This window comes from Solanum stenotomum, chromosome 3 (genome assembly GCF_019186545.1).
Source record: "Solanum stenotomum isolate F172 chromosome 3, ASM1918654v1, whole genome shotgun sequence".
Classification (NCBI taxonomy): Eukaryota; Viridiplantae; Streptophyta; class Magnoliopsida; order Solanales; family Solanaceae; genus Solanum; species Solanum stenotomum.
This window is the reverse complement of record NC_064284.1, coordinates 12,012,341-12,037,423: the sequence shown is the minus strand read 5'-3', so window position 1 is coordinate 12,037,423 and position 25,083 is coordinate 12,012,341. Positions and strand designations below refer to the sequence as shown.

Below are 25,083 nucleotides of genomic sequence, written 5' to 3'. Positions count from 1 at the left end.
CCCACTTTAGCTAGATGAGTCCACATGTCATGTATGAATCTCTCCATGTGGCATGGTGTTACTTATGGATAAGGCAATTGACTTGAGTGGCTTTTTAATGTGGACCCCACCCCCTCTTTCTCCAAGAATAAACAAATAAAACAAAATATATAGAAATAGTGATTATATATTTATTTACTATCCATAAACATTCTCCACTCTTTATAAGATTTTCATTTTATTAAATTAATAAAGTATATAGACCCTCGTTCCTCATTTGCCTACCATAATTATACTTGACCTCAATCATCAACACTTTTTTTTTTTTGGGTTTTTCGATGTTCGGAGTTCACATTAAAGCTCTGATTAAATTTGGATTACTTTATTAATTTTAAAAAGACTGACTTAATTTGATTCGACACACAATTTTAAAAATATATCAAATATATTAAAATATAATTTAATTTTATGATTTTAGATACGTCAATGAAAAAATTAAATTAATAAAAAAATTAGTTCATTCTTTTTAAAACAAAATAGGAGTAGTATTTAGAAAATGTATGTTTTTTTTCTTCTTCCTGTATATATAGAGAGTAATTACATTACTTTATTGAGAAGCTTCTTACATTTCTGTCTCTGTTAATACAGGAAAAATTGCCCCTTGTCCATAAAAGCCATGGAAAACAGCCCTCAGCAATCGGCGGCGAATGCAGCGGCGGCGGCTGCAGCGGCTCAGTCCGCTGGGTATCCGACTCAGCCACCTTACCACCATCTCCTTCAGCAACAGCAGCAGCAGTTACAGATGTTTTGGACCTACCAACGCCAGGAAATCGAACAGGTTAACGATTTTAAGAACCATCAACTTCCCCTTGCCCGAATCAAGAAGATCATGAAAGCTGACGAAGATGTCCGTATGATCTCCGCTGAAGCACCCATTTTGTTTGCCAAGGCATGTGAGCTTTTCATTCTGGAACTCACTATTCGTTCCTGGCTTCACGCTGAGGAAAACAAGCGACGGACTCTGCAGAAGAATGACATCGCTGCGGCGATTACGCGGACTGACATTTTCGATTTCCTTGTTGACATTGTTCCGAGGGATGAGATCAAGGAAGAGGGTGCTGGTCTTGGGCCTGGCATGGTGGGTTCCACAGCAAGTGGTGTTCCGTACTATTATCCACCAATGGGACAGCCTGCTCCACCTGGGGTGATGATGGGAAGGCCTGCTATGCCTGGGGTTGATCCTTCAATGTACGTCCAGCCTCCGCCACCACCATCGCAGGCGTGGCAGTCCGTTTGGCAGGCTGCTGAGGATAATTCTTATGCTGGTGGAGGCAGCAATGGACAGGGTAACCTTGATGGTTAAAGGTAACTTTCCCGTTTCCTTCAGATCTGGGTAAGCTAGGGTTAGAAAAATAAATTTGTCAAGTGGAATTGCTTTCTTCCATTTTTGAGGTTGGGGCGTTAGTAATTCCTGTTAAAGCTGCAATATCAGATAGTATCTACATACATTTTGGTTTTTATATGTTTGCCTTCTTGCATGTTGAGCTTTACCAAATTCGAGTAAAGTACTTGAATGATTTAGTGCATTCTTTCTTTACTTTGTAAAGCACAATTCTGTTCTGTAATCCCATTGATGTTGCAACATTGGGATAGAAGTTACACTCTAGACTTCCATCAATCAATTTTGCTTCATATTTCGCATCCTTGGAGAAAATGATTTGGGGAATCTGGATTTTGCCTAATTTAGAGCAACAAGCTGATATGCTTTCACACATTTGGTTGACACTCTCTACGAGGAAGGAGTTTGTGATTGATTCTCTTAATCGGAAAGTACGAGATTTTCTTGCAATGGTAACTGTCTGCTTAGATGGCGCCAAAGCATAAGCTTTCAATTTTCTTACCAATTGAATGATTAGATATGCATGCTTGGGATATGCCATCCATAACCGTTTCCTATTTTCCCGAGAAACTACTGATATCTGACTTATTGATCGGTGATGCATTCCAACAGAAAGTGTTTTCTATTTCCAAAGCCTTTTATGTAGTTTACATGCATGTCAAGGTACAATCTTGCTTTTTCCTTACCAAGTAATTATTGGTTATGCTAATGCATACTGAACATGTGGCCAGTAGGTAAAGTGGGATTAAATTGGTTGCTAACCCCGTTGGCTTAGAATATGTCTTATAGGAAAGTAAATCCAGAGCAATCTGTTTAGTTGGAATTTTTTGTCTCCTGTTAATAGTGTTGACAGCTTTTTGGATTTTGTTAACTGTTTGACCTAGCTTTGTACTCCTGTAAGGGAACTAACTCTCTTTCCTTGTATACTTTTACATTTAGCATCACCCTGGTGCTCTTTAATGAAATCCTTTACTTAATCAAAAAAAAATCCAGAGCAAGTCTGAAGATCTAAGATAGTTTGATATGGTTAGTTATAACCATTTCTTTTCTCCTTTTGTTCCTTTGCGTGAATCCCAAAAAAAAGAGAAACCAGGACAGATATGGTGCGCTTTGCATGAGCAGTTAGCACGCTATTGACTTTCTCTTCATGGTAGAAGCTCATCTATACATTTCCCAATAACTGTGTCAGTAGGGGTTCCCACTTTGGCTTCTCAATGAAGCCAGAGTAGAAAAAACATTCACTGTTGTATGATTCATTTTTAGGGGGTGAGTGGAAGTATATTGTTGACCTCCAAATCATCTTACTGGCCTATTAATATTCCTTGGACAAAAGAGAAATCTTTATCTTGAAATGAGAATTTTTTTCTTCAAGCATGACGGTATTTCTAGGATTGATGAACTTTGTGATAATGGCTTCTTCAATGGGTCTTTCATCAAAGAGGTGACAATAGGTTCTGATTGAAACAAACAAAAATTGGGGAAATCAAATAATTATAGTGCAGTTAAAACTGTAAAAGAGAACTTTTTTTTGTTGAAAATGGTGGTGTGAAGCTTTCATAGGAGAGGGTTTTGTGAAGCAGAAAAAGACAAAAAAAATACAGAGAGCTTTACTGCATGTTTCTGTTGTTTTCTGGAGAAAACTTAGCAAGTGTAGAAGAAGAAAAGTATGTGGTTGAATGTTCCAAGCTTATTTTTTCTGTACTTAACATGTTTTCAGTTCTAATCTAAAACTGGACTTACTTTTTTTATTAGAACTGTGTGTGGTTGAATGTTCCAAACTTATTTTTTCACAACGACAACACACCCATTGTGATCCCACAAGTGGGTTCTTAGGGGGGGGTGGGCGGAGGGGGGAGTGATGTACGCAAACCTTGCCCCTACCTTGTGTGAGGTAGAGAGGTTGTTTCCGATAAACTCTCAGCTCAAGAAAAGTGGTTCCAAAAACATGTTTGACAAATGTAAAAGTAAATGATATGGCTAAAATACTAGAGAAAAGAAAAGTACTGACAAGAAAACAGTAAAGAACACTCAAGTAAAAGAATCAACAACAGTATTCAATTTGAAGAATAGAATAGTAATTAAATAATAATAATACTGATATCGTTAAGTAGAAGAGGGAGCAGACAAGTGCTCTAAGCTAAACCATGCTCTTCCTCAAGAAAGAGAAAAGTCGTTCGACTACCTACTAATCCTCTACCCCAATTCTCAGCCACCATGCTTTCCTAGCAAGGATAATGTCCTCGGTGAGTTGAAGATGTGTCATGTCATGTCTTATCACCTCCCCACCCTTCCCTGGTCTACCACTACCTCTCCGTAGACCCATCACATCCAAACTTTTTTTTTTGTTTTAATTGAAACTTTAATAATAGTTACTTCAATCACTTGCTCGACTGAAATTATATATGGTTAATTGATGATCATAGTTTATATTAATCTTGTTTTCATTTGGAAAATGAATTAGGGTTACTTCATTGTCCTCCGGAAGATAATTAAATATTAGTCAGTCTAATTCTCATGGTTTGGCAGGTTAAATTCTTGAAATCCTCCTTTATTTTTTTCCTCTTTGACCCCTATTCTCTTTATAGGTTAATCTATTTGAATGAAGAGGAAGGAGGGAAAAATTAGAAGGAACTGGAAAAGGAGGGAAAATGTCCTGTACTTATCATGGTTGTAAAGGATGAAGAACAAAGCACAGGATGAAATATTATCGAAATAAAAAGAAAGACTTAATTTGCTCTATGTTTAAACAAAGTTGAATTTCAACTGCCTATAACCTGTGAAGTGTGGACCTAACAGCAGTATACCATTCCCACTTAATTAAATAATTAATAGCAGTTCATTGTTTCCATGCCTCACATGATTTACCTTCTATTTGAATTCCTTGCATGTTAATAGAAAGTTCACATTGGTTCAACTAGCGGATCATCTAGCGGTGGTACTGTATTTATTGAATGTGTATAGAACATGGTTTTCTGATAAGTGTTATTCAAAGAGAACAACACCCCCTGATGCAAACAGTTTGGGACTGAATTTATGGTAAACTACCAGTAAGTGAAACTAAAAAGTCAGATTTAAAGTTATGTGCAAAAATATCTTAAAGAATTATGGTGGGAACTCTCTGTTGTGTTTACCAGGAACTATCCTTCAATAGAGATGTACTTACCTCGCTTGCGATGTGGTACTTTTCAGAGATAGATAGGAATGTAGGATTGGACTATTCAGAAGCTGACACTAGTTACTTTTTTTCCTTTCTAACTCAGCTTAGGCAGTTTATGATGTAATTCTGCTGGCTTTATTCTCATTAGAAGTCCATGATTTATGGGCTACGGAATTTAGAAATGTTGCCAAAGGATTGTGTGCTTTCTTTCTTTGATGCTGAACTTCTCATTGTTACCACCTTTATCCATTGCCCTATTGATTCCATCCTTCTTTATTTTATTTTTTTTGGTTAGATGGTCTCATAATTAATGAGATATTTGTATTCAGCAATCCATGTGTATTCATGTTATTTCACTCATTTTTGGCATGTATTGATTTGTTTGGTATGATGTTGGTATCTTTGTTCTTCGATGACCTATGATTGGTAATGTTAAATATTTAGTCTCTAAATTGTTTTTCTTACTCCAAAATTATCTGTTTATAGGCTATAGTTTGTTGATGTTGTTGTACTTGTGAGGCTAAGCAGCTAATTTATCTTTTTAGTATTTGTTTGATGTAGTTTCGTAAAATGGTTCTGTTTGAGGATACAAACACTGCTTTCTCATGCATATGGTTCAATTATTAATTGTTTTTAATATTTTTTTCTATTTGATCATGCTGCAGTTAAAATCCATGTATGTTGTTGATCCAGATGCTTAGTAGCAGAACGGAAGCTATTAGTTACCAATGCTACAGGTCCTCTCAAATGTGAATGCACCTTATTACCATTGTCCATGGATACTGGATTAACTGTAATGACTTGAATCCTTTAGTCGTTTTGTAAGTAAAAAACTGTGTGTAGTTTATCAGAATGCTTATGAAGTTCTGGTTTTCAGTGTTATGATAAACTTGACCTTGCATAACAATTGTGTTATGCTACTTTAATCAGTTCTCTTTCTGCCCTTCAGTATTTTGACTATTGCTCCGTGCTATAGTAATATGATGGGCTATGGGATGATAATAAGAAGATGAAAGTCTAGAGGGCACTCAAGAGTTGGCCTGTTTGGATGGGCTTAATTTTGAACTTGTTGGAGTGTTTGGTAAAATTTAAAGTTTTTGATCATTGTTTTCGGCTCAACAGTTGTTTTGGTTTGATAATTTGTTAATTTTTTTTTTAATCATAAATAATTATTTTATTCAATATAAATTAAACTCCAGCATTTAAAGAATACTTTTTAGCACTTGGAGCTTACAAACTTCTTAAATTCAGTCAATTCAAATGAGCTCAATGTTCTTTTACTTATTTATCTAACACTAAAAAATAAATAAAAAATTCACTTGTTTTCAAGACAATACTTCTTAGAAAAACATTTTTCAGGCACCAAGCATTCTAAAGGAGAAGGTATTTTGATGTACTTGTCAAGCATAAGCAAGTGTTTTTTTTTTTTGTTGTTGTTGTTAAAAGAGCTAATTCTGTATCATTAAAAACAGAGATGGTTGCATAATTGTTGCTTCCATTTAGATTCTAGTGCTTTAAGTATTCAAGATTCACAACGCAAGGTTTTGTTTTAATTTAAATGTTGCTAGCTACAAGACTTACTATATAAGTTTAGGGGGGAATACATGATAATATTTTGTATTTCTTGACTCGAGTCCCCAGTGTTGGCTTCCATTGTTACTACTTCTGACAAAAGTGCCCGTATCTTGTAAGATTGAGTATCTTTACTGAAAGACTAACATGGTGACGAAGGATTGTTAACTCTTCGACAAAACTAAATATTCACAAAGACTCAGAAAATACAACCGAGTTCAAACCCTTTCGGTTGGTTGACTTTTAGCCGCATCTATACGCATTTGCCCCAAAGTGATGTACATATTTTTGCTAATGCAAATATACTCAAGAAAAATGGAATTGAATTCTACCTCTCCTTATGCTTTCATGAAGGAAGAAAATCATACAAGGTGAGCAAGGAAGAAGAACAAAATAAAAAGAGGGGTTAGGAGAAAGAGAATTTACTCACAAAGGAAGCATGAGCAAGTTGAAACATAATCACGAACGAAACAAATTCATCAGATGTAACGGAGCAAGACTTCACATCAGACTCAAAATCAAATGTATTGAAATAAAACTAAGGATGACAAAGGCCTCGCATAAACATTAGCTGCCTAATCAATATTCTCATTCTTCTTTCTTAATTGTACTTTTCATGATAAAGCATCTTTCTTTCTTTTTTTTTTTTGATAACCGAGAAATCCGTCTGTGACCCGCCCTTTGGACCAATCACAGCCTTCTAAACTCGGTGGATAATGGGCCCACCCCTCTACCCTTCTCCACTTAAATACCAGACTTCGCTTTGCATGGTGTGGGGCTTGAACCTGCGACCTAAGCCACAAATCCTCCACCTTTTGCCACTTGAGCTAGGCCTTGGGGCTCATGATAAAGCATCTTTCATGAAGAAAAATAATCATAGAAACATTTACCTCTGTATCAAGGGCACCAGAAAAGTAAAACTAAGAGATAAATACTTTGATCTGGAAACAAGTGTACAAAATTCCACTATGAGGGTGCAGGGAGGTGATAAAGGCAATTTGAATGCTACAGTATTAACTCAGACCAATAAGAGGGTACTGAATAACATGTCAGAAATATCCAACAGCCAGAGGTTACAAATTTAAACTAAATTGTGAGGACTGTCGTCATTACTTCCTTCTATATCTCCATTTAGTTTCTCCTTCACACGGCCTGCAGTTTCACAAAAGAGTTTCAGTTGTCTTGTTGCAAAGCACCACAATATACATTCTGAAGAAGAACGGGGATTAAAGCAGTATCTCCAGATAATTCACTGCCATGGAGTCATAAAGGCATTTAACAATCCATGGAGTAAAACATCCAAAGCCGCAACAGGATTGGTATGCTGAAAGGAAAAAACTAAAGATAGGTATCAAATAAGAAGAAACCTAGACGAAGTTGACTATTGCCACTTCTTTCCATGTTGGGACAAACATGACAATACTTGGAGAGCAAGTTCGATGATATGTTGCCAAGACACTGCTATAAACTTGCACAATTCAGTTTGTTGCACACAATGGGGATTGGGGGTGGCATAGCGATCAGAAAGCTAGGATGGACCATGAGTTACTAAGGTTCAAATCCAAGCACGGACAATAACGGTATGTTATTTCTTCCTATGTGAGCCTTGGTGGATTGACTGGATTCAAGGTGCCTGCAACTTGGCCCTGACACACCATCATCAAAATTTGCATATTGTGTTTCTTTCATATTACTCCTAGAAAAAATTCAGTTTTTACTTTTGAAAATTCAATCAAATGATTAATAGAGGTTGGACGGGTGCACGACTTTTTTTTACATGTCATGGACTGATTCATAACTTAAGGATATCTTCCCATCCTGATGGCATCTTTCTACATACAATTTAATAAATGAATACAGATTGGTGGCTTTTGTGAAAGTAGGGAAGGGAGAAAAGGACAAGGAGTTCTCTATCCATTGAAATTCTTTTGATGGCCCGAGGTCAGTATGGAATTGGGATCCATAAAGAAAAAGGATGAAGTATGTTTACCAACGAAGGTTATCATACTTTCTACAATCCCAAGAAAAGCATGGGATCAATTTTAGGTAATAGAATGAGACCTTTTCACAAAAGGAACTAGTAAACTAAAATGCATATTAAGGGGCTGTTTGGATATTTAAAAATTCCTTACTTTTTTTTTTGAACTTGGTAACTTAAAAATTCCTCACTTTTTGGAAAATAATTTTGAAACATTGTTCGACTTTGTTACACCATAATAATATTTTGGTTAGTTTTTGATGATAAGTTTTTCAAGTCTGAAAATTCGGGACCAGTTTTTCCGTGAACTTCTCTTTCCCACTCACAAAACTTAATTTTTTTCAAGTGAAATACATATTCAAACATAACTTCCAACTTCAAAAACTCTTCTTTGCAAGTTTCAACCAAATTATGCTCAACACTTACTAACACTTCCAGAAAATCATGTCTTTTGTTTCTTCATTCTCTTCTGTCCTAATTATAATTAAACAATATTTCCAGTAGCATCTAAATAATTAAGAGACTGTCTAACAGAGCTCATGATAATATTGAAATGAAGGTTAAGCTGCCAATACGAGGAGCAATCCACACAAAAAATGCATCACTTCGTTAAAAGAGAATGTCTAACAGAGCTCATGATACTATTGAAAATTTGAAATGAAGGTTAAGCTGCCAATACGAGGAACAATCCACACAAAAAAATGCATCACTTGGTTAAACAGGAACAATGATCATCATGTACCACACTTCACATGGTCAAATTTAACATACTTACACATAGCACTAGATTTACAGACGCCTTGAAAACCAACAGACAGCTGGACATATTTTGTGTATTCATGATGAAATTCCCACGATAGAAAAATATGTACTGGAATTATGCATAAAGAAAACTGCCTCTTGTTCTTCCCAACCAACAAAAATCCTTCTTTTATGTGAATAAACACCTGTATTCACTTGTAAAGCTAACTCCAAATCATAAATAATACAGATCAACTAGGCTCTTATCAGCAACTTGATCATTTTCGTTTCAAAATATAAAAAAACTATTTGACACCAATTGATTTGTGCATATACATGCATAAACGAAATACCGTCAAAGAAGCCTATGGCATGACATTAACACCAAAACCTGAAACTGGTCAACCAGATCTAGCGATATCCACATAAGAGAGCAGGAATTACCGATTAAGAAGCACCAACGATGATGTTGTTGATAGGAATGAAGATCAATTTGACGAAAAATCCTACAAATCCCATCACAACGAAGCCGATTGCAGTACGAGTAGCAACTTTGGTGAATTCTGCAGAAAAACGTTCGATTAAATTGAAGAACATATACAAATCTATGGATTGAATACACAAATCAGAAGAGAAATGTAATTAGTACCTTTGCGATCTGGCTTGTGGCACCTCTTTACAAGCCTAACGCTGTCTTTGGCGAAATCTCTAAGGGGATCGAAAACAGAGTCGAGAGCATCCATTTTTGTTCAGTCAAAAAGTTCCAAATTTGGTTCCAGAGAAGAATTCTATGGCACAAAAGAGTTTCATTTTCACCCAACCCGCTATAAAGAATTTGGGCTATGCTGGGCCTTGCAATTCAAATGGGCTTTTTTTCTATTACTGAGGGCCCATGAGAAAGTCCTATTGCCCTATGCCAAGCCCCTAACAACTACCTTAATTACCTAAAAATATTCCTATAATATTTACAAATTCTTCATACCGTTTAAAATAATTACACATTAACTCATTTATTAGTGGTGTCATATCAAATTTCAAGCTAGATACACATATATAGATGTATTTTGCTACCAGATACACTATGAAATATATATAAACAAGGAGAGAGGTGAGCAAAAGAAGAGAGAAGCGAACTAGATAGGAGGGAGAGAGTCTGTGTATTTTAGAAGAAATGTGAATCACACTTGGTGCATGTATTTGGGACGCAAATACATGTGAATTCACTTAGATATAGTGTATCTGGAACAAATTACACTTAATTTTGATCTCATATATCTGAGATTCATATAATTGGACATGTCAGATTTATGTATTTGAGGATCGAAATTTGACACGAATAATAATTTAAAAAATTCACGCGAAAACACGTTATTAGGCTCTAAATTAGTGGAATTTGTGTTATTTAATTAAGAGGAATTAAAAATAATGATCACTTACTAAATGAATACAAGAAAACAATTTTTTAAATGTTATGTATAAAAGAAAGTTATTTTGCAAAAATACAAATCTCATAAAAAGTTATAAAACTATTTATTTTTTATATATATATATGACCTACGACATCATTTTTTCTTTATAATATCACAAAAAAAATTTAAGATATAAAAAAATAGTACTACTCTTTTTTTTATATAACTCGTTTTGATTTTTAGTCAATTTTAAAAAAATAATGTAAATATTTTTAATAACTCTTAATATTTTATGGATAATATAAATCCCACTTTTTTTAAAAATAATTTGTAAACATTGTAAAATCATAATATTTTTTAAAATTTAGTGTTCCATCAAAGTACTTCAGATAAATTAGAGTAGTTAGGATTAATTAGATTTTGCGTTTTTACATTAACACATGTCCTCACTTCCATTTAGTCAGTATACTTACTGCTCGTGCTCTCTGTTTGTCTGCGAAAAAGCTCTAAAAAATTTCCCCAAAAGGGAGCAAAGCAAAGCAGAATCTACGCTACTCTGTAAGCCTTTCTCTTCTCTTGCTTCAAACATTTCTTCATCTTCTTTTAATTTCCCCCAAATCGTTAAGATGTTCAGAAAATATGGGGATTCACAATAATTTTCTGACACTCAGCTCAAGTTTTGTGTTGGTTTTTGAGTAATTTTTGTGGGTTTTCTTCATTTTCAACAATATTGCTGTAATGCAGTTTGGTCGGCGAGTTCTTTTTGGGTTTTAATATTTAGAAGTAGGCAAATCCGAAAACCACTGTTTTTTTTTAAAGATTAAGCTGATTTTAGCTCATTTTTGGTAGTAGAAAGTACAGAAAAGGTTAAATGCTTCTCTGATACTTCTTGCATGTGGAGTTCTTTTGTTTCTGTTTCTTGTTTTTTGGGGTTTAGGGTTTAGAGGTGATTTGACTGAAATAAGAATATTACTGTGCTGAAATCGATTTATGGGTTTTCTTGAATTGCAAAAGAAAAGGATAAGAAAATATTTTTATTTGAGGTACAGCTTATATTTTTTCACAAGATGTTGTAGGCATTTTATGGGTTTTTCAAGAGTTGAAAAAAAGAGATTTTTTAAGGGAGCTTATACGTTTCATTTAACTTTTTGTTTTCTGAAATGATGGTGAATGTCTTAGGTCTTTGTGGTTTTCAGTTTTTATGACTTGATGAGCAAATGCTAAGAGTAAATTCTGGTGAATGTTGTTTTCCTGTTATCTCTTTTGGATCTCATAATAACTCGTTGGGATTTTGGAGTTTCTTATTGTTTCTTTAGAAGACATGACTAATGTTACATATACTCTGAAGAAGAATGTATCAGTGCATCCAATATTCAGTGTGAATAGACAGTGATTTGTTATCTTTTAAATGTTAACATTACATATTTGAATGCTACATAAAACATACTATAAGTCCCTGCCTTTCTTGTCTCTATTTTTTTAGCTTTATCTTCTTTAGAAATAGCTCAATGGAGTGGAAGTGGGTTCTCAAAAACACAGTTTATTTTCGAGAGCAAATTCACCAAGCTATTGCAGTTTTCACCTGATTGACATTTGTTTAGTCTTTTGTTTTGTTGTTTTCTAAATAAAACTCATTTCTAGTTAGAAATGAAAGATCAAGCCTTTTCCTCCTTTTTTTTCTTTTTAGAGAAAATACTCATTTGGCCTACCTGGAAGGACAATATTTCACAGTTTCAGCTGGCTATTTAAAGACTTTTAGCTGAGAGATCATGTTTGTGCATACCAGTACACGTTGGAATAAAGTTAAATATCGACTGATGCACTTTGATTTTGTGTTTGATGCAGGCGTTTCATTTAGATGACAATCTCTGATATCATGGAGGAAGTGGGATGTAGTAGTGGTAAAGAGAAGATATCTAATGGATCAGCAAGGATGGATTTTGATATTGATGATCTTTTTGAAGTAGATGATGATGATTGGGACGAGGACGAGGATGAAGATGAGGATGATAGCCATGATATGGTTTTAATTAAAGAGTTGGGTGAAACTTACTTGAAGAACTTCTGTAAAAAGGCATCAACTGGTTTTTTTGAGAAGTATGGTTTAATCAGTCACCAGATAAATTCATATAATGACTTCATCAACTATGGAATCCAAAGGGTGTTTGACTCGGTTGGGGAGATCCATGTTGAGCCAGGTTATGATCCATCAAAGAGAGGTGATGGTGATTGGAAGCATGCTTCTGTGAAGTTTGGGAAAGTAACCCTTGAGCGACCGAAGTTTTGGGCTGGGGAGAAGTTTTCTGCAGACGGTGGGAAAGAGTACCTGGACTTGTTGCCACGGCATGCTCGCCTCCAGAACATGACATATTCTGCCAGGATTATGGTTGAGACTCATGTTCAGGTTAGTAAATGTTTTTTTTTTTTGTCTAATATTCAAAAAATAAATATGATGTTTGCCTATAATCTATAGTTTTATGTGTATCAAATTCTTTCTGTTTATTTATATTCATTCATTTTTCTTATTATTCTCAATTTTGAATGGGCCAGATCGCAGGATTTCTACCTTTTTTGGTGTACTCCTTGTATACAGCTGACTCTTCTCCCTAACATTAATAAGAATTACTTTATCAATTATTGAATTAGCAATGTTCTAAAATGATTACATTGTGTTGCTCTTCAGTAGACTAAGTTGTCAATCTTGTTGGTCTCTCTTGAACAGTTCTTTGTTAAATGCATTGCCCATCCGATGAAAAGTAAGTATATGGCCACTGAAATTTGAAATATAATCCCTTCTCACCCATGCAATGACAGCCTTTTCCAGTTAGCATTTTTAACACATCCGACATGTCATTTATTTTCCTTTTTTAGTTTCTTATTCTTTTAATATATTTGGCTGTCCTTGTATATGATTTCAGGTGTATACAAAAAAGCTAGTTAGAAGTGACAAGTTCAAAACTGGCGTAGACCAGTTTGTTGACAAGGAGTGTGAAGTGGAAGACAAAAGGGATGTCTTGATTGGGAGAATCCCTGTGATGGTTAACTCAGAATTGTGCTGGATGAATGGTGTTGACAAGCTTGACTGTGAATTTGATCATGGGGGATACTTCATTGTCAAAGGGGCTGAAAAGGTGAGATCTTCCTGCTAGCACCTCACTCTCGACGCCTCCCTTTGTTCTACCTAAAGATGGCGTAGAAAACAAGGCTGGACAGTTGGTGTTAGTTAGTATAGTATTTAAGCCCTAATGAGTCTAGAGGGAAGATTAAAGAGCCATTTTAGTACTCATAAAAAGAAGAAAACCATTTTACTACACATCAATCTAGCATAACTCAAAACGGTGGAATTTCACTTGTTAATGTTAGAATTTATGTTTCAATTAAAATATCTGTGGTAGTTGGACTGTGACACCTTCCTACAAGACAATATATTTGAGTGTTGGAATGAACTGAGTCCAATGGGGTGGAATGCATATAGATGATTTGTTTAGTCAAACCCAAAATTGATTCGTAGTGTTGTACTAGTAATTGTTGTTGCCTGAATAGGTGTGTATTTTGACAGATATTCTAACTTTGATAATTCAGATAATTGCGTCAGTTGTGTCCATAATGGAAGATGTGACAGAAGAGGATGAAAGAGAGGAGAAAATTTAACTTCATATTAGACATTTAACTATAGCGATTGATTAAAATGATGCATAGTGTGAGGTAGATCTGAAGGTGCTAGCTACTTTTTGAGTTGGTTTATTTGTCTTAATTGATGATACTGTTGAATATTGATCTGATGAAGGTGAAGTTTATGTATTGCGTTGCATAATGTCCAGCAGTTTAGAGTTCGGACTGATGAAACAGTTTTGTAGCATGCATGAACCTTTAGGAGGAAAGACTATGTACCTCCATCATAATTTGATGTAGTTGGGTATCACACACTTTTAGTAAGATAAGAACTCTTATTTTGTAAGTCAAGTTGCAAAAATATGCTAAGTTATTTTTCTTCTGTAAAAATGTCAACGGCAGTCTTGGAATAATATAAGAACTCTGTATTTTGTATATTGTGTTAAATTCGTGTAATATGCTGCATGTTTAATACAAGTTGCACAAGTTCTTTTGTAGTATTGTTACCATTGAAGAGTCTTAGCTACTCTTTTATGCAGAAGTTCTTTCTCAAGCTTCAAGCTGAGTAATGCAATATTTTCCCTTGACTGACTACATAGTACTCCTTTGTCTCAAAAGAATGACAAAGTACACTTTTGCGGAGTCAAACAGTTGTTTCTTGACTACAAAAATTGTGGTTTGAGTACACATTATCTTGTTTTTAATATGTAGGAGCGATTAGTTCAGTTAAAGAAAAAAGAATGGTTACTTCTTTTCGAAAATTATTTGTGTCTGACTCTTGTACTCCGAATCCACCATTCTTTTCGGGATGTATGTAACTTTTGCATGCATTCTGCACTTGTGCTTTTTACTATAGTGATATAGAATATTGTTTAATCCTTTTGGCCTTTTAGAAGTATATTTCCTATTGCATTTCTTTATTGATTGACATCTCTTGCAATTTCCATTTCAGACCTTCATTGCACAAGAGCAGCTTTGTTTAAAAAGACTCTGGGTGTCAAACAATCCCACTTGGATGGTTGGATATCGCCCAGGTGAAAAAAGGAAGAGAGTCTACATTAAATTGACTGAGACCTTGAAGCTTGAGCACATTAAGGGAGGAGAAAAAGCCCTCAGTGTTTACATCCTTGCAGAAATGCCAATTTGGGTCTTGTTTTTTGCTCTAGGTGTTTCCTCTGACAGGGAGGTAGTAAATTTAATTGATGTGGATATTGAAGATACTACTATCGTCAATATACTAGTAGCTTCCATCCATGAGGCTGATAAGAATTGTGAGGATTTCAGGAAGGGGAAAAAGGCTCTTGCTTATGTTGATAGACTTATAAAGAATTGTAAATTTCCACCTCAAGAATCTGTTGAGGAGTGCATAAATGCATACCTGTTCCCTAATCTTAGTGGTTTCAAGCAGAAGGCTCGCTTCCTTGGCTATATGGTAAAATGCCTCTTGCACTCTTTCATTGGTCGCAGAAAGGTTGACAACAGAGATGATTTTCGAAACAAGAGATTGGAGCTGGCTGGTGAGCTCCTAGAACGAGAGCTCAGGGCACACATTAAACATGCCGAGAGGCGTATGGTGAAGGCAATGCAAAGAGATCTTTATGGAGATCGACAAGTGCAGCCAATTGAGCATTACTTGGATGCATCAATAATTACCAATGGTCTCTCCAGGGCTTTTTCCACTGGGCATTGGTGTCACCCTTACAAGAGAATGGAGAGGGTTTCCGGTGTAGTTGCAACTCTTAGACGAACAAATCCATTGCAAATGACTGCTGATATGAGGAAATCGCGTCAGCAGGTTACATACACCGGGAAGGTTGGCGATGCTAGATACCCGTAAGTGTTTATAAATTTATATTGACCATTGTTTTTGTGCTTTCCATTAGCAAAAATGGTGACTTCATTTGTCTTGCTTCCTGATTGTTGCTCATTCTGTCGTAAGTTTTTGGTATTTTGTTTCTGTTTTGTTTAACTTAAGTATGATAATTTAATGACTGGTATTTAACTTATGTAGACATCCTTCACACTGGGGAAAACTATGTTTTCTATCTACCCCAGATGGAGAAAATTGTGGCCTGGTGAAAAATTTGGCTAGTATGGGTCTTGTCAGCACAATTATTTTGAAACCATTTCTTGAGACATTGTTCCGGTGTGGGATGCAAAAGTTAGTAGACGATTGTGCCACCTCACTCCATGGAAAGCAAAAGGTCCTACTTGATGGGGAGTGGGTTGGAGTATGTGAAGATTCTGCACTCTTCGTTTCAAAGCTAAGACGTAAGCGCCGCAGGAATGAAGTGCCACACCAGGTTGGCTCATGATCATTTTCATTTAATTATGTACAGTTGAATCATGGAACCTTGCTGTTGAATATTAATTTATATTGCAACGTTGATCATTTAGTGGCGTACACAGGATTTTTCGTAAGCAGTGTTACCTTTTAAAATGAAAAAATAAATAAACAATATAACATCATATTAAATATATATATATATATATATATATATTACTATACCTTTTTATAAAAAAATAAAATAACTTTCGATGATTTCCTTTTTTTAATAAAATGTATTCAAAATAATACCATGTGAGAAAGAAGGCAAATGAAAAGAACATAAAAAATGAGGCCAGACAGGTTTGAACCCGCGACCTCACTTACGAACTCCAAGCCAAAAACCAGTTGGGCTATGCACAACTTTGATTGAAGGAGTGTCACATTTATAATATATAACTATATCTCTGTTTTTTCCCTTCTCAGACTGTACATATTTCGTAAAATTTTCCGACGAAGTAGTGTCATGTGACACCCCATAGCCCTTGCTAAATCTGCCCCTGTGATCATTGATCCACCAAAAGGATGGTTATAAAACTGTCATCCAAACATAGTAACTTGTGTTTTTCTCTTTTTCTCAAGTAGGATGTAAATCTTTTGTTATGCTGTATTGTATGTACAGTATCATGTAAGCGCCACTGGAATAAGGTCCCACATTAGCTTAACTCGTAATCATTTTGATTTAGTTATGTACATAGTTTAAGACTTAAAATATTTGTTTTTTTGTGTGTGCACGCACGCGTTTTGGGGGATAAAGTAGAATACTTGTTTATATCATAAGTATGATTATCAATTTTATCAAAAGGACAATTATCAAACTGTAAGCTGAATGTCTTGTCTCATACTCGTTGCTCCTCAAGTTTCACACCAGGTAACTTAAAATGTGAAATAAAGAATAGAACTGATAGGAATAAATCATCAGACCAGGTAAGTAGTGATAATGTTCATTTAATTATGTACAGAAGTCATAAAACTTACTGTAAAGGCTGCTTATATTGCAAATACATTCATTAAATAACACTATGTACCAAATGTGAAGGACTAATCTTTTTCTCTCTGTTCCTGAAATGAATGTGATTTTTGTGGTATATGTATCGACTGTAGTATAACTTCTGTATGCTGGCAAGTCCGAACCCTGAAGCTGCCAACAGTAGGTTGTGCCTCTTTCCTCCAATGGTGTCCTGAAGTGGAGGGTCTACCATTACAGCAACCCTCTCGTCATTGACATATTGCTTAAATGGAAATATATCTGATGTTTCAGAATAAATGGAATCCTTGAACTCTGTCATTACTCTTCTGGGATTCTTTTTCCTTTTTGGGAAATATTTCATTTTTTTTAATGGTTGGTGTCCGAGCTAGCTTGTGTGCACCGCGGCTAATCCACCGGGTACTTACTACCTCCTACCAGCACACACACCATTAACTCTGCCCACCAAGCCTCAGGTAGATGGGGGAGAATATCACATTTTGGAAAATATGTCTTTGCAATGCGCAGAAATTCAGACTAACCAAATAAAAATTATACTAACATTTTAAAATTTTGAAGGATTCAGACAATAAAATCAAATCCAAGAGTTCTATATGAAATGACCTTTATCACAGATTTGGCAGAACAATAAAATTAAATCCAAAAGTTCTCTATTAAATAACCTTTATCACAAATTTGGCAACTGGTTTGATGTTACCATGCGAGTTAAATTCATGGAAGTTGATGTAGCTTCTTGACTAGGGAAATTTGACCCAGTACCTTTTTCATCAGCACTGGATGTGCTGCGGAAGTCTCTCTTTTTTACCTGGATATTAAAATCCAGTCTAGTATATTGTTTTTATAGAAGACGTTGTATATTGCCATATAAGATCTGTAAATTTGATACTCACACACTGAACAATCTTAAATTTTTTCTTCTAGGTTGAAGTTAAGAGAGATGAGCTGCAGGGTGAAGTTCGCATATTTTCTGATCCTGGAAGGATTCTGCGTCCTCTTCTTGTTGTTTCAAATCTAAAGAAAATCAAAGCTTTGAAAGGGGGAGACTATGGCTTTCAATCTCTTCTGGACAATGGGATTATTGAGTTTATAGGACCTGAAGAAGAAGAAGACTGTCGAACTGCATGGGGAGTTGAGTACATCTTAAAAGCAGATAAAGAGAACCCACCTGCTAAGTATACTCATTGTGAGTTGGACATGTCATTCCTACTAGGCTTGAGCTGTGGTATTATCCCATTTGCAAACCATGATCATGCTAGGAGGGTCCTCTATCAATCTGAGAAGCACTCTCAGCAGGCAATTGGGTTTTCAACAGTGAATCCAAACAATAGAGTTGATACAAATACCCATCAATTGTATTATCCTCAGAGGCCACTTTTCCGGACAATGTTGGCAGATTCCCTTGGGAAACCAAAATGTACTCAGTACCAGAAAGGAATGCTTCCACGGCCTGAATACTTCAATGGGCAATGTGCAATTGTCGCAGTAAATGTTCACCTTGGCTATAACCAAGAAGATTCATTGGTCATGAATCGTGCTTCACTGGAGCGCGGAATGTTTCGATCTGAGCATGTTAGGAGCTATAAGGCTGAGGTCGACAATAAGGAAGCAATGTCTAAGAAGCTAAAGATTGAGGACTCTGTCAACTTTGGGAAAACCCAGAGTAAAATTGGACGAGTGGACAGCCTAGATGATGATGGTTTTCCATTCATTGGGGCAAATCTCCAGAGTGGAGATATCATAATTGGGAAATTTGCTGAATCAGGGGCTGATCACAGTGTCAAACTGAAGCATACGGAAAGGGGCATGGTTCAGAAGGTTTTGCTCTCTGCTAATGATGAAGGGAAGAATTTTGCTGTTGTATCTCTCAGACAAGTAAGATATACATGTGTGTATATATATATATATATGAAATGCTTCTACTTATATGACTGTATTTCTATGCAACTTTTGCTGTTGCATCTCTCAAACAAGTTAAAGTGCTTTAAGAAGCAGGTTTATGGGAAACATTTCTTTATTAAAAAGACCATATTAAGTCTTTGGAGAACTGTTTGCAGGCAATTTGGCAAGCTTCTTAAAGTATTTGCACTTCATGGGATACAACGTCTCCTATTCATAGACCTGCGCCCGCCATTATACAGTTGGATGCTAAATTATCTATTTTTGAAATAGGAATTATAGTAGATCTTTTAGCCCCTTACCGCCCTTGAGGAAAAAATGCACTATTCAGGGGCACTGGAGTGGGTAAAACAGTACTCATTATGGAATTGATAGACAATATTCTTAAGAACTTCATAAGTTCTGAAAAATTGAAGATACAGATCAAGAAATTGAATTTCAATCGTTATGATAAAAGGAGAACAGATGCTATGTACTGTGTACATAAAGACCATATATAGCTTCACGTGCCTTGAATGGTTAAACCATCCTATTAATGAACACATTGAAAGACCAGCCACTGAACTGAAGAAAAGCTGATTTGTCTAAAAGTAGCACTACTAGACTATCCAAAAGCTTCAAAACTAGAAGCCATACTACTAGACTATGTTAAGGATTCAAAACTACTAGCCATCGTAGAATGTTAGCAAGAAAGCCTAATCACATATTTGTGTTTTACTTATGGTGTAAATTGGAACATGTAAATGAGGTTGAATCAGTGCTACAGATGTCAGAATCCCTACAGGACTAGATAGGGAATACTTTTGCTGTTTTGCTTTGAAGAGTACAGTTCCTATAGCACATCCTTAATGTTACTCTTTTGTATAAAATTACTTTACTTTCTTTAAAAAAATGTTAGCAAAGATAGCTGTTAGCGGCAAGCATTATGTTTCTGTGTTATGATTCAAATATACATGTGTGAAAAAGTTGGTCACCTCATATTCATCTTTATGTTTCTTCCACTATCCTTCCTCGAGAGTACCTGGAAGACACTGTATAGATAATTCTAATTCCTTTTAAATGATTCCAGTAATCTTGTACATTGTGTGCAGGTTCGTTCTCCATGTCTTGGAGACAAGTTCTCCAGCATGCATGGACAAAAGGGTGTCCTTGGATTTCTGGAATCTCAGGAAAACTTCCCTTTTACCGTTCAGGGGATTGTTCCAGATATTGTAATCAATCCCCATGCATTTCCTTCAAGGCAAACCCCTGGTCAGCTGCTAGAAGCCGCTCTGGGGAAGGGCATTGCCCTAGGTGGTGGTCAAAAATATGCCACTCCCTTCTCCACTTTATCAGTTGATGCCATAATGGAGCAGCTTCAGGGGTAAGATATCTGAAAGCTGTATCGTTTTTCATAATTCCACGCCCTTGTGCCAACCAGTTAAGCTGTGTTTGTTTTGTTGTAGTCAATTGTGAATTCTGGTGATTTGTCATTGACTATTAAATGCTATATGACCTGCAGGCGAGGATTCACGAGATGGGGAAATGAGAGAGTTTACAACGGTCGGACGGGTGAAATGGTTCATTCCCTGATTTTCATGGGCCCAACATTCTACCAACGCCTCATCCATATGGCTGAAGACAAGGTGAAATTCCGTAACACTGGACCTGTCCATCCCCTTACTCGCCAACCTGTGGCAGACAGAAAACGCTTTGGTGGAATTAAGTTTGGTGAAATGGAGCGCGACTGTCTTATAGCTCATGGTGCTGCAGCAAATCTGCATGAACGCCTTTTCACACTCAGTGACTCTTCCCAGATGCACATATGTGGTAAGTGCAAGAACATGGCAAATGTAATCCAGAGAACTGTGCAAGGTGGTAAGGTTAGGGGTCCGTTTTGCCGGTTCTGTGAATCAGTCGAAGATATAGTGAAAGTTAATGTGCCATATGGTGCAAAGTTGTGCCAGGAGCTCTTCAGCATGGGCATATCTCTCAAGTTTGACACTGAGATTTGCTAATTCCTGATTAAGTTTCATCTTCGAGATTATACTGATGATGCTGACACGTTGGTGATGGGAAAAAACTAATCTCTTGTATCTGTACCTTATTAGTTATCAGGTTGTGTCTAACACTGTTTTCTGTAGATATCTCTTAGTGTTTATGGGAAAATAACTCGACTCTTGTATTTAAACCTTGTTGGTTATCAGGTTTGAAAAGGTGTGTTTCGTTTAGACATTCTCTCTCTCGTGCATGTGCATGCGACACACACATACATGCTGAATTGTTGTTGTGGATTTAAGTTTGCTCTTTCGATGGGAAAATATTGGCATTTGATCTTTTCTTGTTAACAAGCAGTAGATGACCCTTGCTCTATTAGGGGATTGATTTCGGTGCAAAAGGGTAAACAGCAAGTGATAGAAATAAGAAGTAACAAGTGTGCTATGGTGATCACTAATGTCATACTTGTCCTAAGAAAAAAGAGGTTTACCTTTGACATATCAATTGTCTTGTTTGGTTTAAGATTAAAAATGTTTCTTGACTATAACAAATAGATTTGATTGAACATGTACCTCTATTGAAGTAATAAATAGTTATTACCTCTAAAAGTGATAGAAGAAAGAAGTGTATGAAGTAGTACAGAATAGCCAAATGCTGATAGAGATTGAGGTAGTGATGATTAGTTGAAACACTTGCTGAATTTCAGGTAAAATAATCCAAACCAACAAGAGATCCACCCATTTATCAACTTAGTTCAGCCAAGTAATCTTTGGTCTGATTGATGACTCAGCTCAGTTAACTCAGCCGCTCATTGTACTAGAGTGGGCTGAGTGAAATGGAGGCTCGCATTAGGGCAACTATGTGATAAGAATGTGTAGGGTTAAAAGTAAGTTCTATAAAGCGGTGGTTAGACCAATGTATAGGGCAGTCTCCTTGCCCGTCAAGAACGCACACCTTAAGAACATGAAGGTAGCGGAGATGAAAATGCTCAGTTGTGCAAGCAAGACATGATCATAGATAGGAAGGTTTGGAGGTCGAGGATTAGAGTAGAAGGATAGTAGGTAGGCCCGTCTGTTGTAGTACTCTTACGAGCTAGTCTCCTAATTTGGTATTCACATAGTATCTTGTTCTTCATTTTTACTAGTACCCGTCACTTCAATTGCATCTTTTATCTTGCTATTTTGTTGTCGTTATTTTCCTTTTATCATTCTTTGACTGCACTTTTTTTGAGCGTCTGGTCTATTGAAAACTTCTCTATCCCACAAAGTTGTGGTAGAAATAAGGTTTGCGTACATTTTACTCTCCCCAGAACCCCTGTGAGATTGCATCAGCATGTAGTTGTATATTTTGCTGGTATAAATTCAGTCCACCAATTTGACATCCCTAATTTCTTTTGTAGCATATCCTTCATCTTCTCCATTTTGGAAATGCATATACTATTTAACATTCAAATGGAGAGATTCAACCTTAAGATGGAAAGACTAATGAATAGGCTTCCTTGAGTTAAACATGTATAGAAGAGAACTAATTTACAAAGAGATAATTAAGATGTGTTCTCAAGATAATTAAGGGAAGATACATAATAATGAAATAACATAAGTTGTATGCCTAGATCTAATAGCAAAAAAAAAGAATTTCTTCTACAATAGCAGACTATATATGTTCAATTATGCAGGACAAAATGTAGTGGCATTTGGGTTTGCTAGTATGTTAAAATCCCAGAATTTCCCTTTAGAAGAAACCAAATTAGTGTCACATAAGAATTCCCAAGAAAACCACTTCTCAATCATTCTATCAACATCATGTACTAATACATGAGTCCCATTCTTGTTCTTGCTTCTTCTTGCTAGTACACCAGCAATATATATTGCAGCCATTCTTCCTGGTGATTCCGGTTTATCGCCATCTGGTCCATCAACAATCACTAAATCCCACTTCACTTCATACACTTCCTTAGGAACATTTGGGACAAGTGACATAAATTTGCACTTTCTTGATGAATTACTATACAGATCATGTTTTGAACTACTAGCAGTAGCTGATATGTAGCTGTCTTTCTGGTTTTGTCTAGCATGTTTTAAAATCTTGTATGCATCTCTAGCAACTGTTTGATACTCGACTCTGTGAATTCGAGTACTATTAGCTTTACTTGTGGAGTTATAAAGTTTGATCTTCGCGGGGTTGTCCTCAAGAAAGACAGTGAATCCACCCCTATTGATTGTTGAAATTTGAGAAGAGTATTGTGTTTCAAGCCCGAAAACAAGAATATTGCAGGGGGATTTTCGCGATACAAGATCATAGAGAAAGTTGATTTCTTTCTCCGCGAGGAGATTGTGGCTGTGTTCAACTAGAGACAAGGCAGAGAAAATCGGAGAGGAATATGAAGTAATAACAGAAATCTTGACAAGTCTGAGTATGGAAGCAAATGATAAAATGAAAACAAGAAGTGGAATGATATTTCTTTTTGTAAATTTCATAGCTGTGTAGTATTTGTGTAAAAGTGTCCTTTTAAGACGAGTTTTTGGTGAGAAAAGAAGAAGAGGAAATGCAATTTCAGAAGAGGGCATTGTGTTCTTTTCTTTATGTCACTATTTCTACCTAAAGGGAGACTTATAATAATTTGTTGTGACATGTGTTAAATTTCCTCTCTGAATTTTTTTGAGTGAAGAAGAAGGAATGTTATTTTCCTTTACTTTGAAGCATTTGCATTTTTTCTTCTATTTTTTAAAAATTTTGTTGTCACAATTTTCAACAGTATTTGTTAAATTGAATATTTTTTGGCAACTGTTACTCCCTCCATCCCATTTTATATGTCACTTTTTTACTTTGCACTTGCATTAAGAAATTATGTAACTTTACCCTTCTACCTTTATTTAATGTTTTCTTAAGTCAACTTTATTAATAAATGACAAGATTAATTAACTATTCTATCAAGGGTATAATAGGCAAAATATGGTAATTTATGCATAAATTTTATAAAATGACAAGTATTGTGGTCCAACTATTTAATAGAAAGGGGTGACATATAAAATGGGACGGAGGAAGTATAAGTGATGTAGGTGTGATCAATCATTGTGAATGATGGGTACTCTTTTTTTTAAAGAAGTTGGACACCAAATCTCGTCTGCTTTTGCATTTATTTGTTGGGGGTCATTAATATATATACCCCTCATAACAAATAACTTTTTTGCGGATATAATTTACATTTTCATATTGTAATATCCCATCACATGACTTCAATTTCTAAAGACTTGTGCCTAACTAGACATAAGTTCGATTGTTTAAGGACAAAAAATAAAGATCAACGCATTTGAAGGGCAATTTTATAATAAGAAAAAAGCTCCTTCTAGGTACTGTTTTTGTCATCGTTTGGTGAACATGAGTGATATTGAAGAAAAACGTATCTACTATTTTTATATAAACAAGCATCTCACATTGCATGTTGTCTCCAAATTTATTTTAAACAGAGTACAGTACCAAACACCAGTTCAACTAAGTATATCCAGCTGTCAACAATTTCAACCAAACACTAGAAAATGATTCTAGCAAATAAAATATATTTTTTTGATATACCAACACACCCTAGGTTCATATTCTTAACATACTTTTATTACTAATAATTAGAGAAACATAACTTCAAAGCTGAGATGACAACGGAGAATCACTAAGTACCACAAGTCAGTATAATTATAGAACATCCACAAAGCCCCGTCGAATGTGAAGGTTATTATTAGAAAAAAAAGATTTCGTTGAATATGTTATGAAGTTACGTGAGAAGTCCCTTTCTTTCCCATTACTGGACCCGGAAATCGCATAAATTGCTTAATTCAGGATTTCATGCCAACTTGCCTCTTTGCTCAACGACATCGAAGACCGCTTTCAGGCATAGATATGTATTGATGCTTGGTGAATGAATAGAACAATGTGTTTGGCTTTAGAATTATGACACATGGAGTGTACTTATATTTCCAATAACCAAACACCAAAATGTTCATGCAGTAGTACCAAAATTACTTCTTGGTACTATGAGAACACCAAAATTTCAATCT

General features: G+C 35.7%; 4 protein-coding genes across 6 annotated transcripts; 2 read left to right on the top strand and 2 right to left on the bottom strand.

Moving 5' to 3' along the window:
• Positions 1-588: 588 nt before the first annotated feature.
• Positions 589-5,483, top strand: LOC125857587 (nuclear transcription factor Y subunit C-1-like). Its single transcript, XM_049537199.1, has 2 exons — positions 589-1,344; positions 5,201-5,483. Exon 1 carries the CDS (start codon positions 656-658, stop codon positions 1,340-1,342), a length of 687 nt encoding a protein of 228 aa, XP_049393156.1. The 5' UTR covers positions 589-655; the 3' UTR covers positions 1,343-1,344; positions 5,201-5,483.
• Positions 5,484-7,022: 1,539 nt separating this feature from the next.
• LOC125857592 (protein transport protein Sec61 subunit gamma-1) lies at positions 7,023-9,633 on the bottom strand. Of its 3 annotated transcripts, none has more exons than XM_049537206.1 (3): positions 9,476-9,633; positions 9,271-9,389; positions 7,023-7,431 (listed from the first exon to the last, which is right to left on the bottom strand). In XM_049537206.1, exons 1-2 carry the CDS (start codon positions 9,567-9,569, stop codon positions 9,274-9,276), a joined length of 210 nt encoding a protein of 69 aa, XP_049393163.1. In that variant the 5' UTR covers positions 9,570-9,633; the 3' UTR covers positions 7,023-7,431; positions 9,271-9,273. The 3 variants fall into 3 exon arrangements, with proteins under 3 accessions (XP_049393163.1, XP_049393162.1, XP_049393161.1); XM_049537205.1 differs by having other exon boundaries at positions 7,023-7,316; XM_049537204.1 differs by having other exon boundaries at positions 7,023-7,259.
• Positions 9,634-10,666: 1,033 nt separating this feature from the next.
• On the top strand, positions 10,667-21,376 carry LOC125857569 (DNA-directed RNA polymerases IV and V subunit 2-like). Its single transcript, XM_049537179.1, has 8 exons — positions 10,667-10,793; positions 12,081-12,639; positions 13,154-13,366; positions 14,800-15,680; positions 15,859-16,150; positions 18,083-19,033; positions 20,149-20,420; positions 20,559-21,376. The coding sequence occupies exons 2-8, from the start codon at positions 12,094-12,096 to the stop codon at positions 21,052-21,054; spliced, it is 3,651 nt and encodes a 1,216-aa protein (XP_049393136.1). The 5' UTR covers positions 10,667-10,793; positions 12,081-12,093; the 3' UTR covers positions 21,055-21,376.
• A 1,178-nt stretch (positions 21,377-22,554) lies between these two features.
• Positions 22,555-23,615, bottom strand: LOC125857585 (probable methyltransferase At1g27930). Its single transcript, XM_049537197.1, has one exon. It carries the CDS (start codon positions 23,599-23,601, stop codon positions 22,702-22,704), a length of 900 nt encoding a protein of 299 aa, XP_049393154.1. The 5' UTR covers positions 23,602-23,615; the 3' UTR covers positions 22,555-22,701.
• Between the last annotated feature and the right edge of the window lie 1,468 nt (positions 23,616-25,083).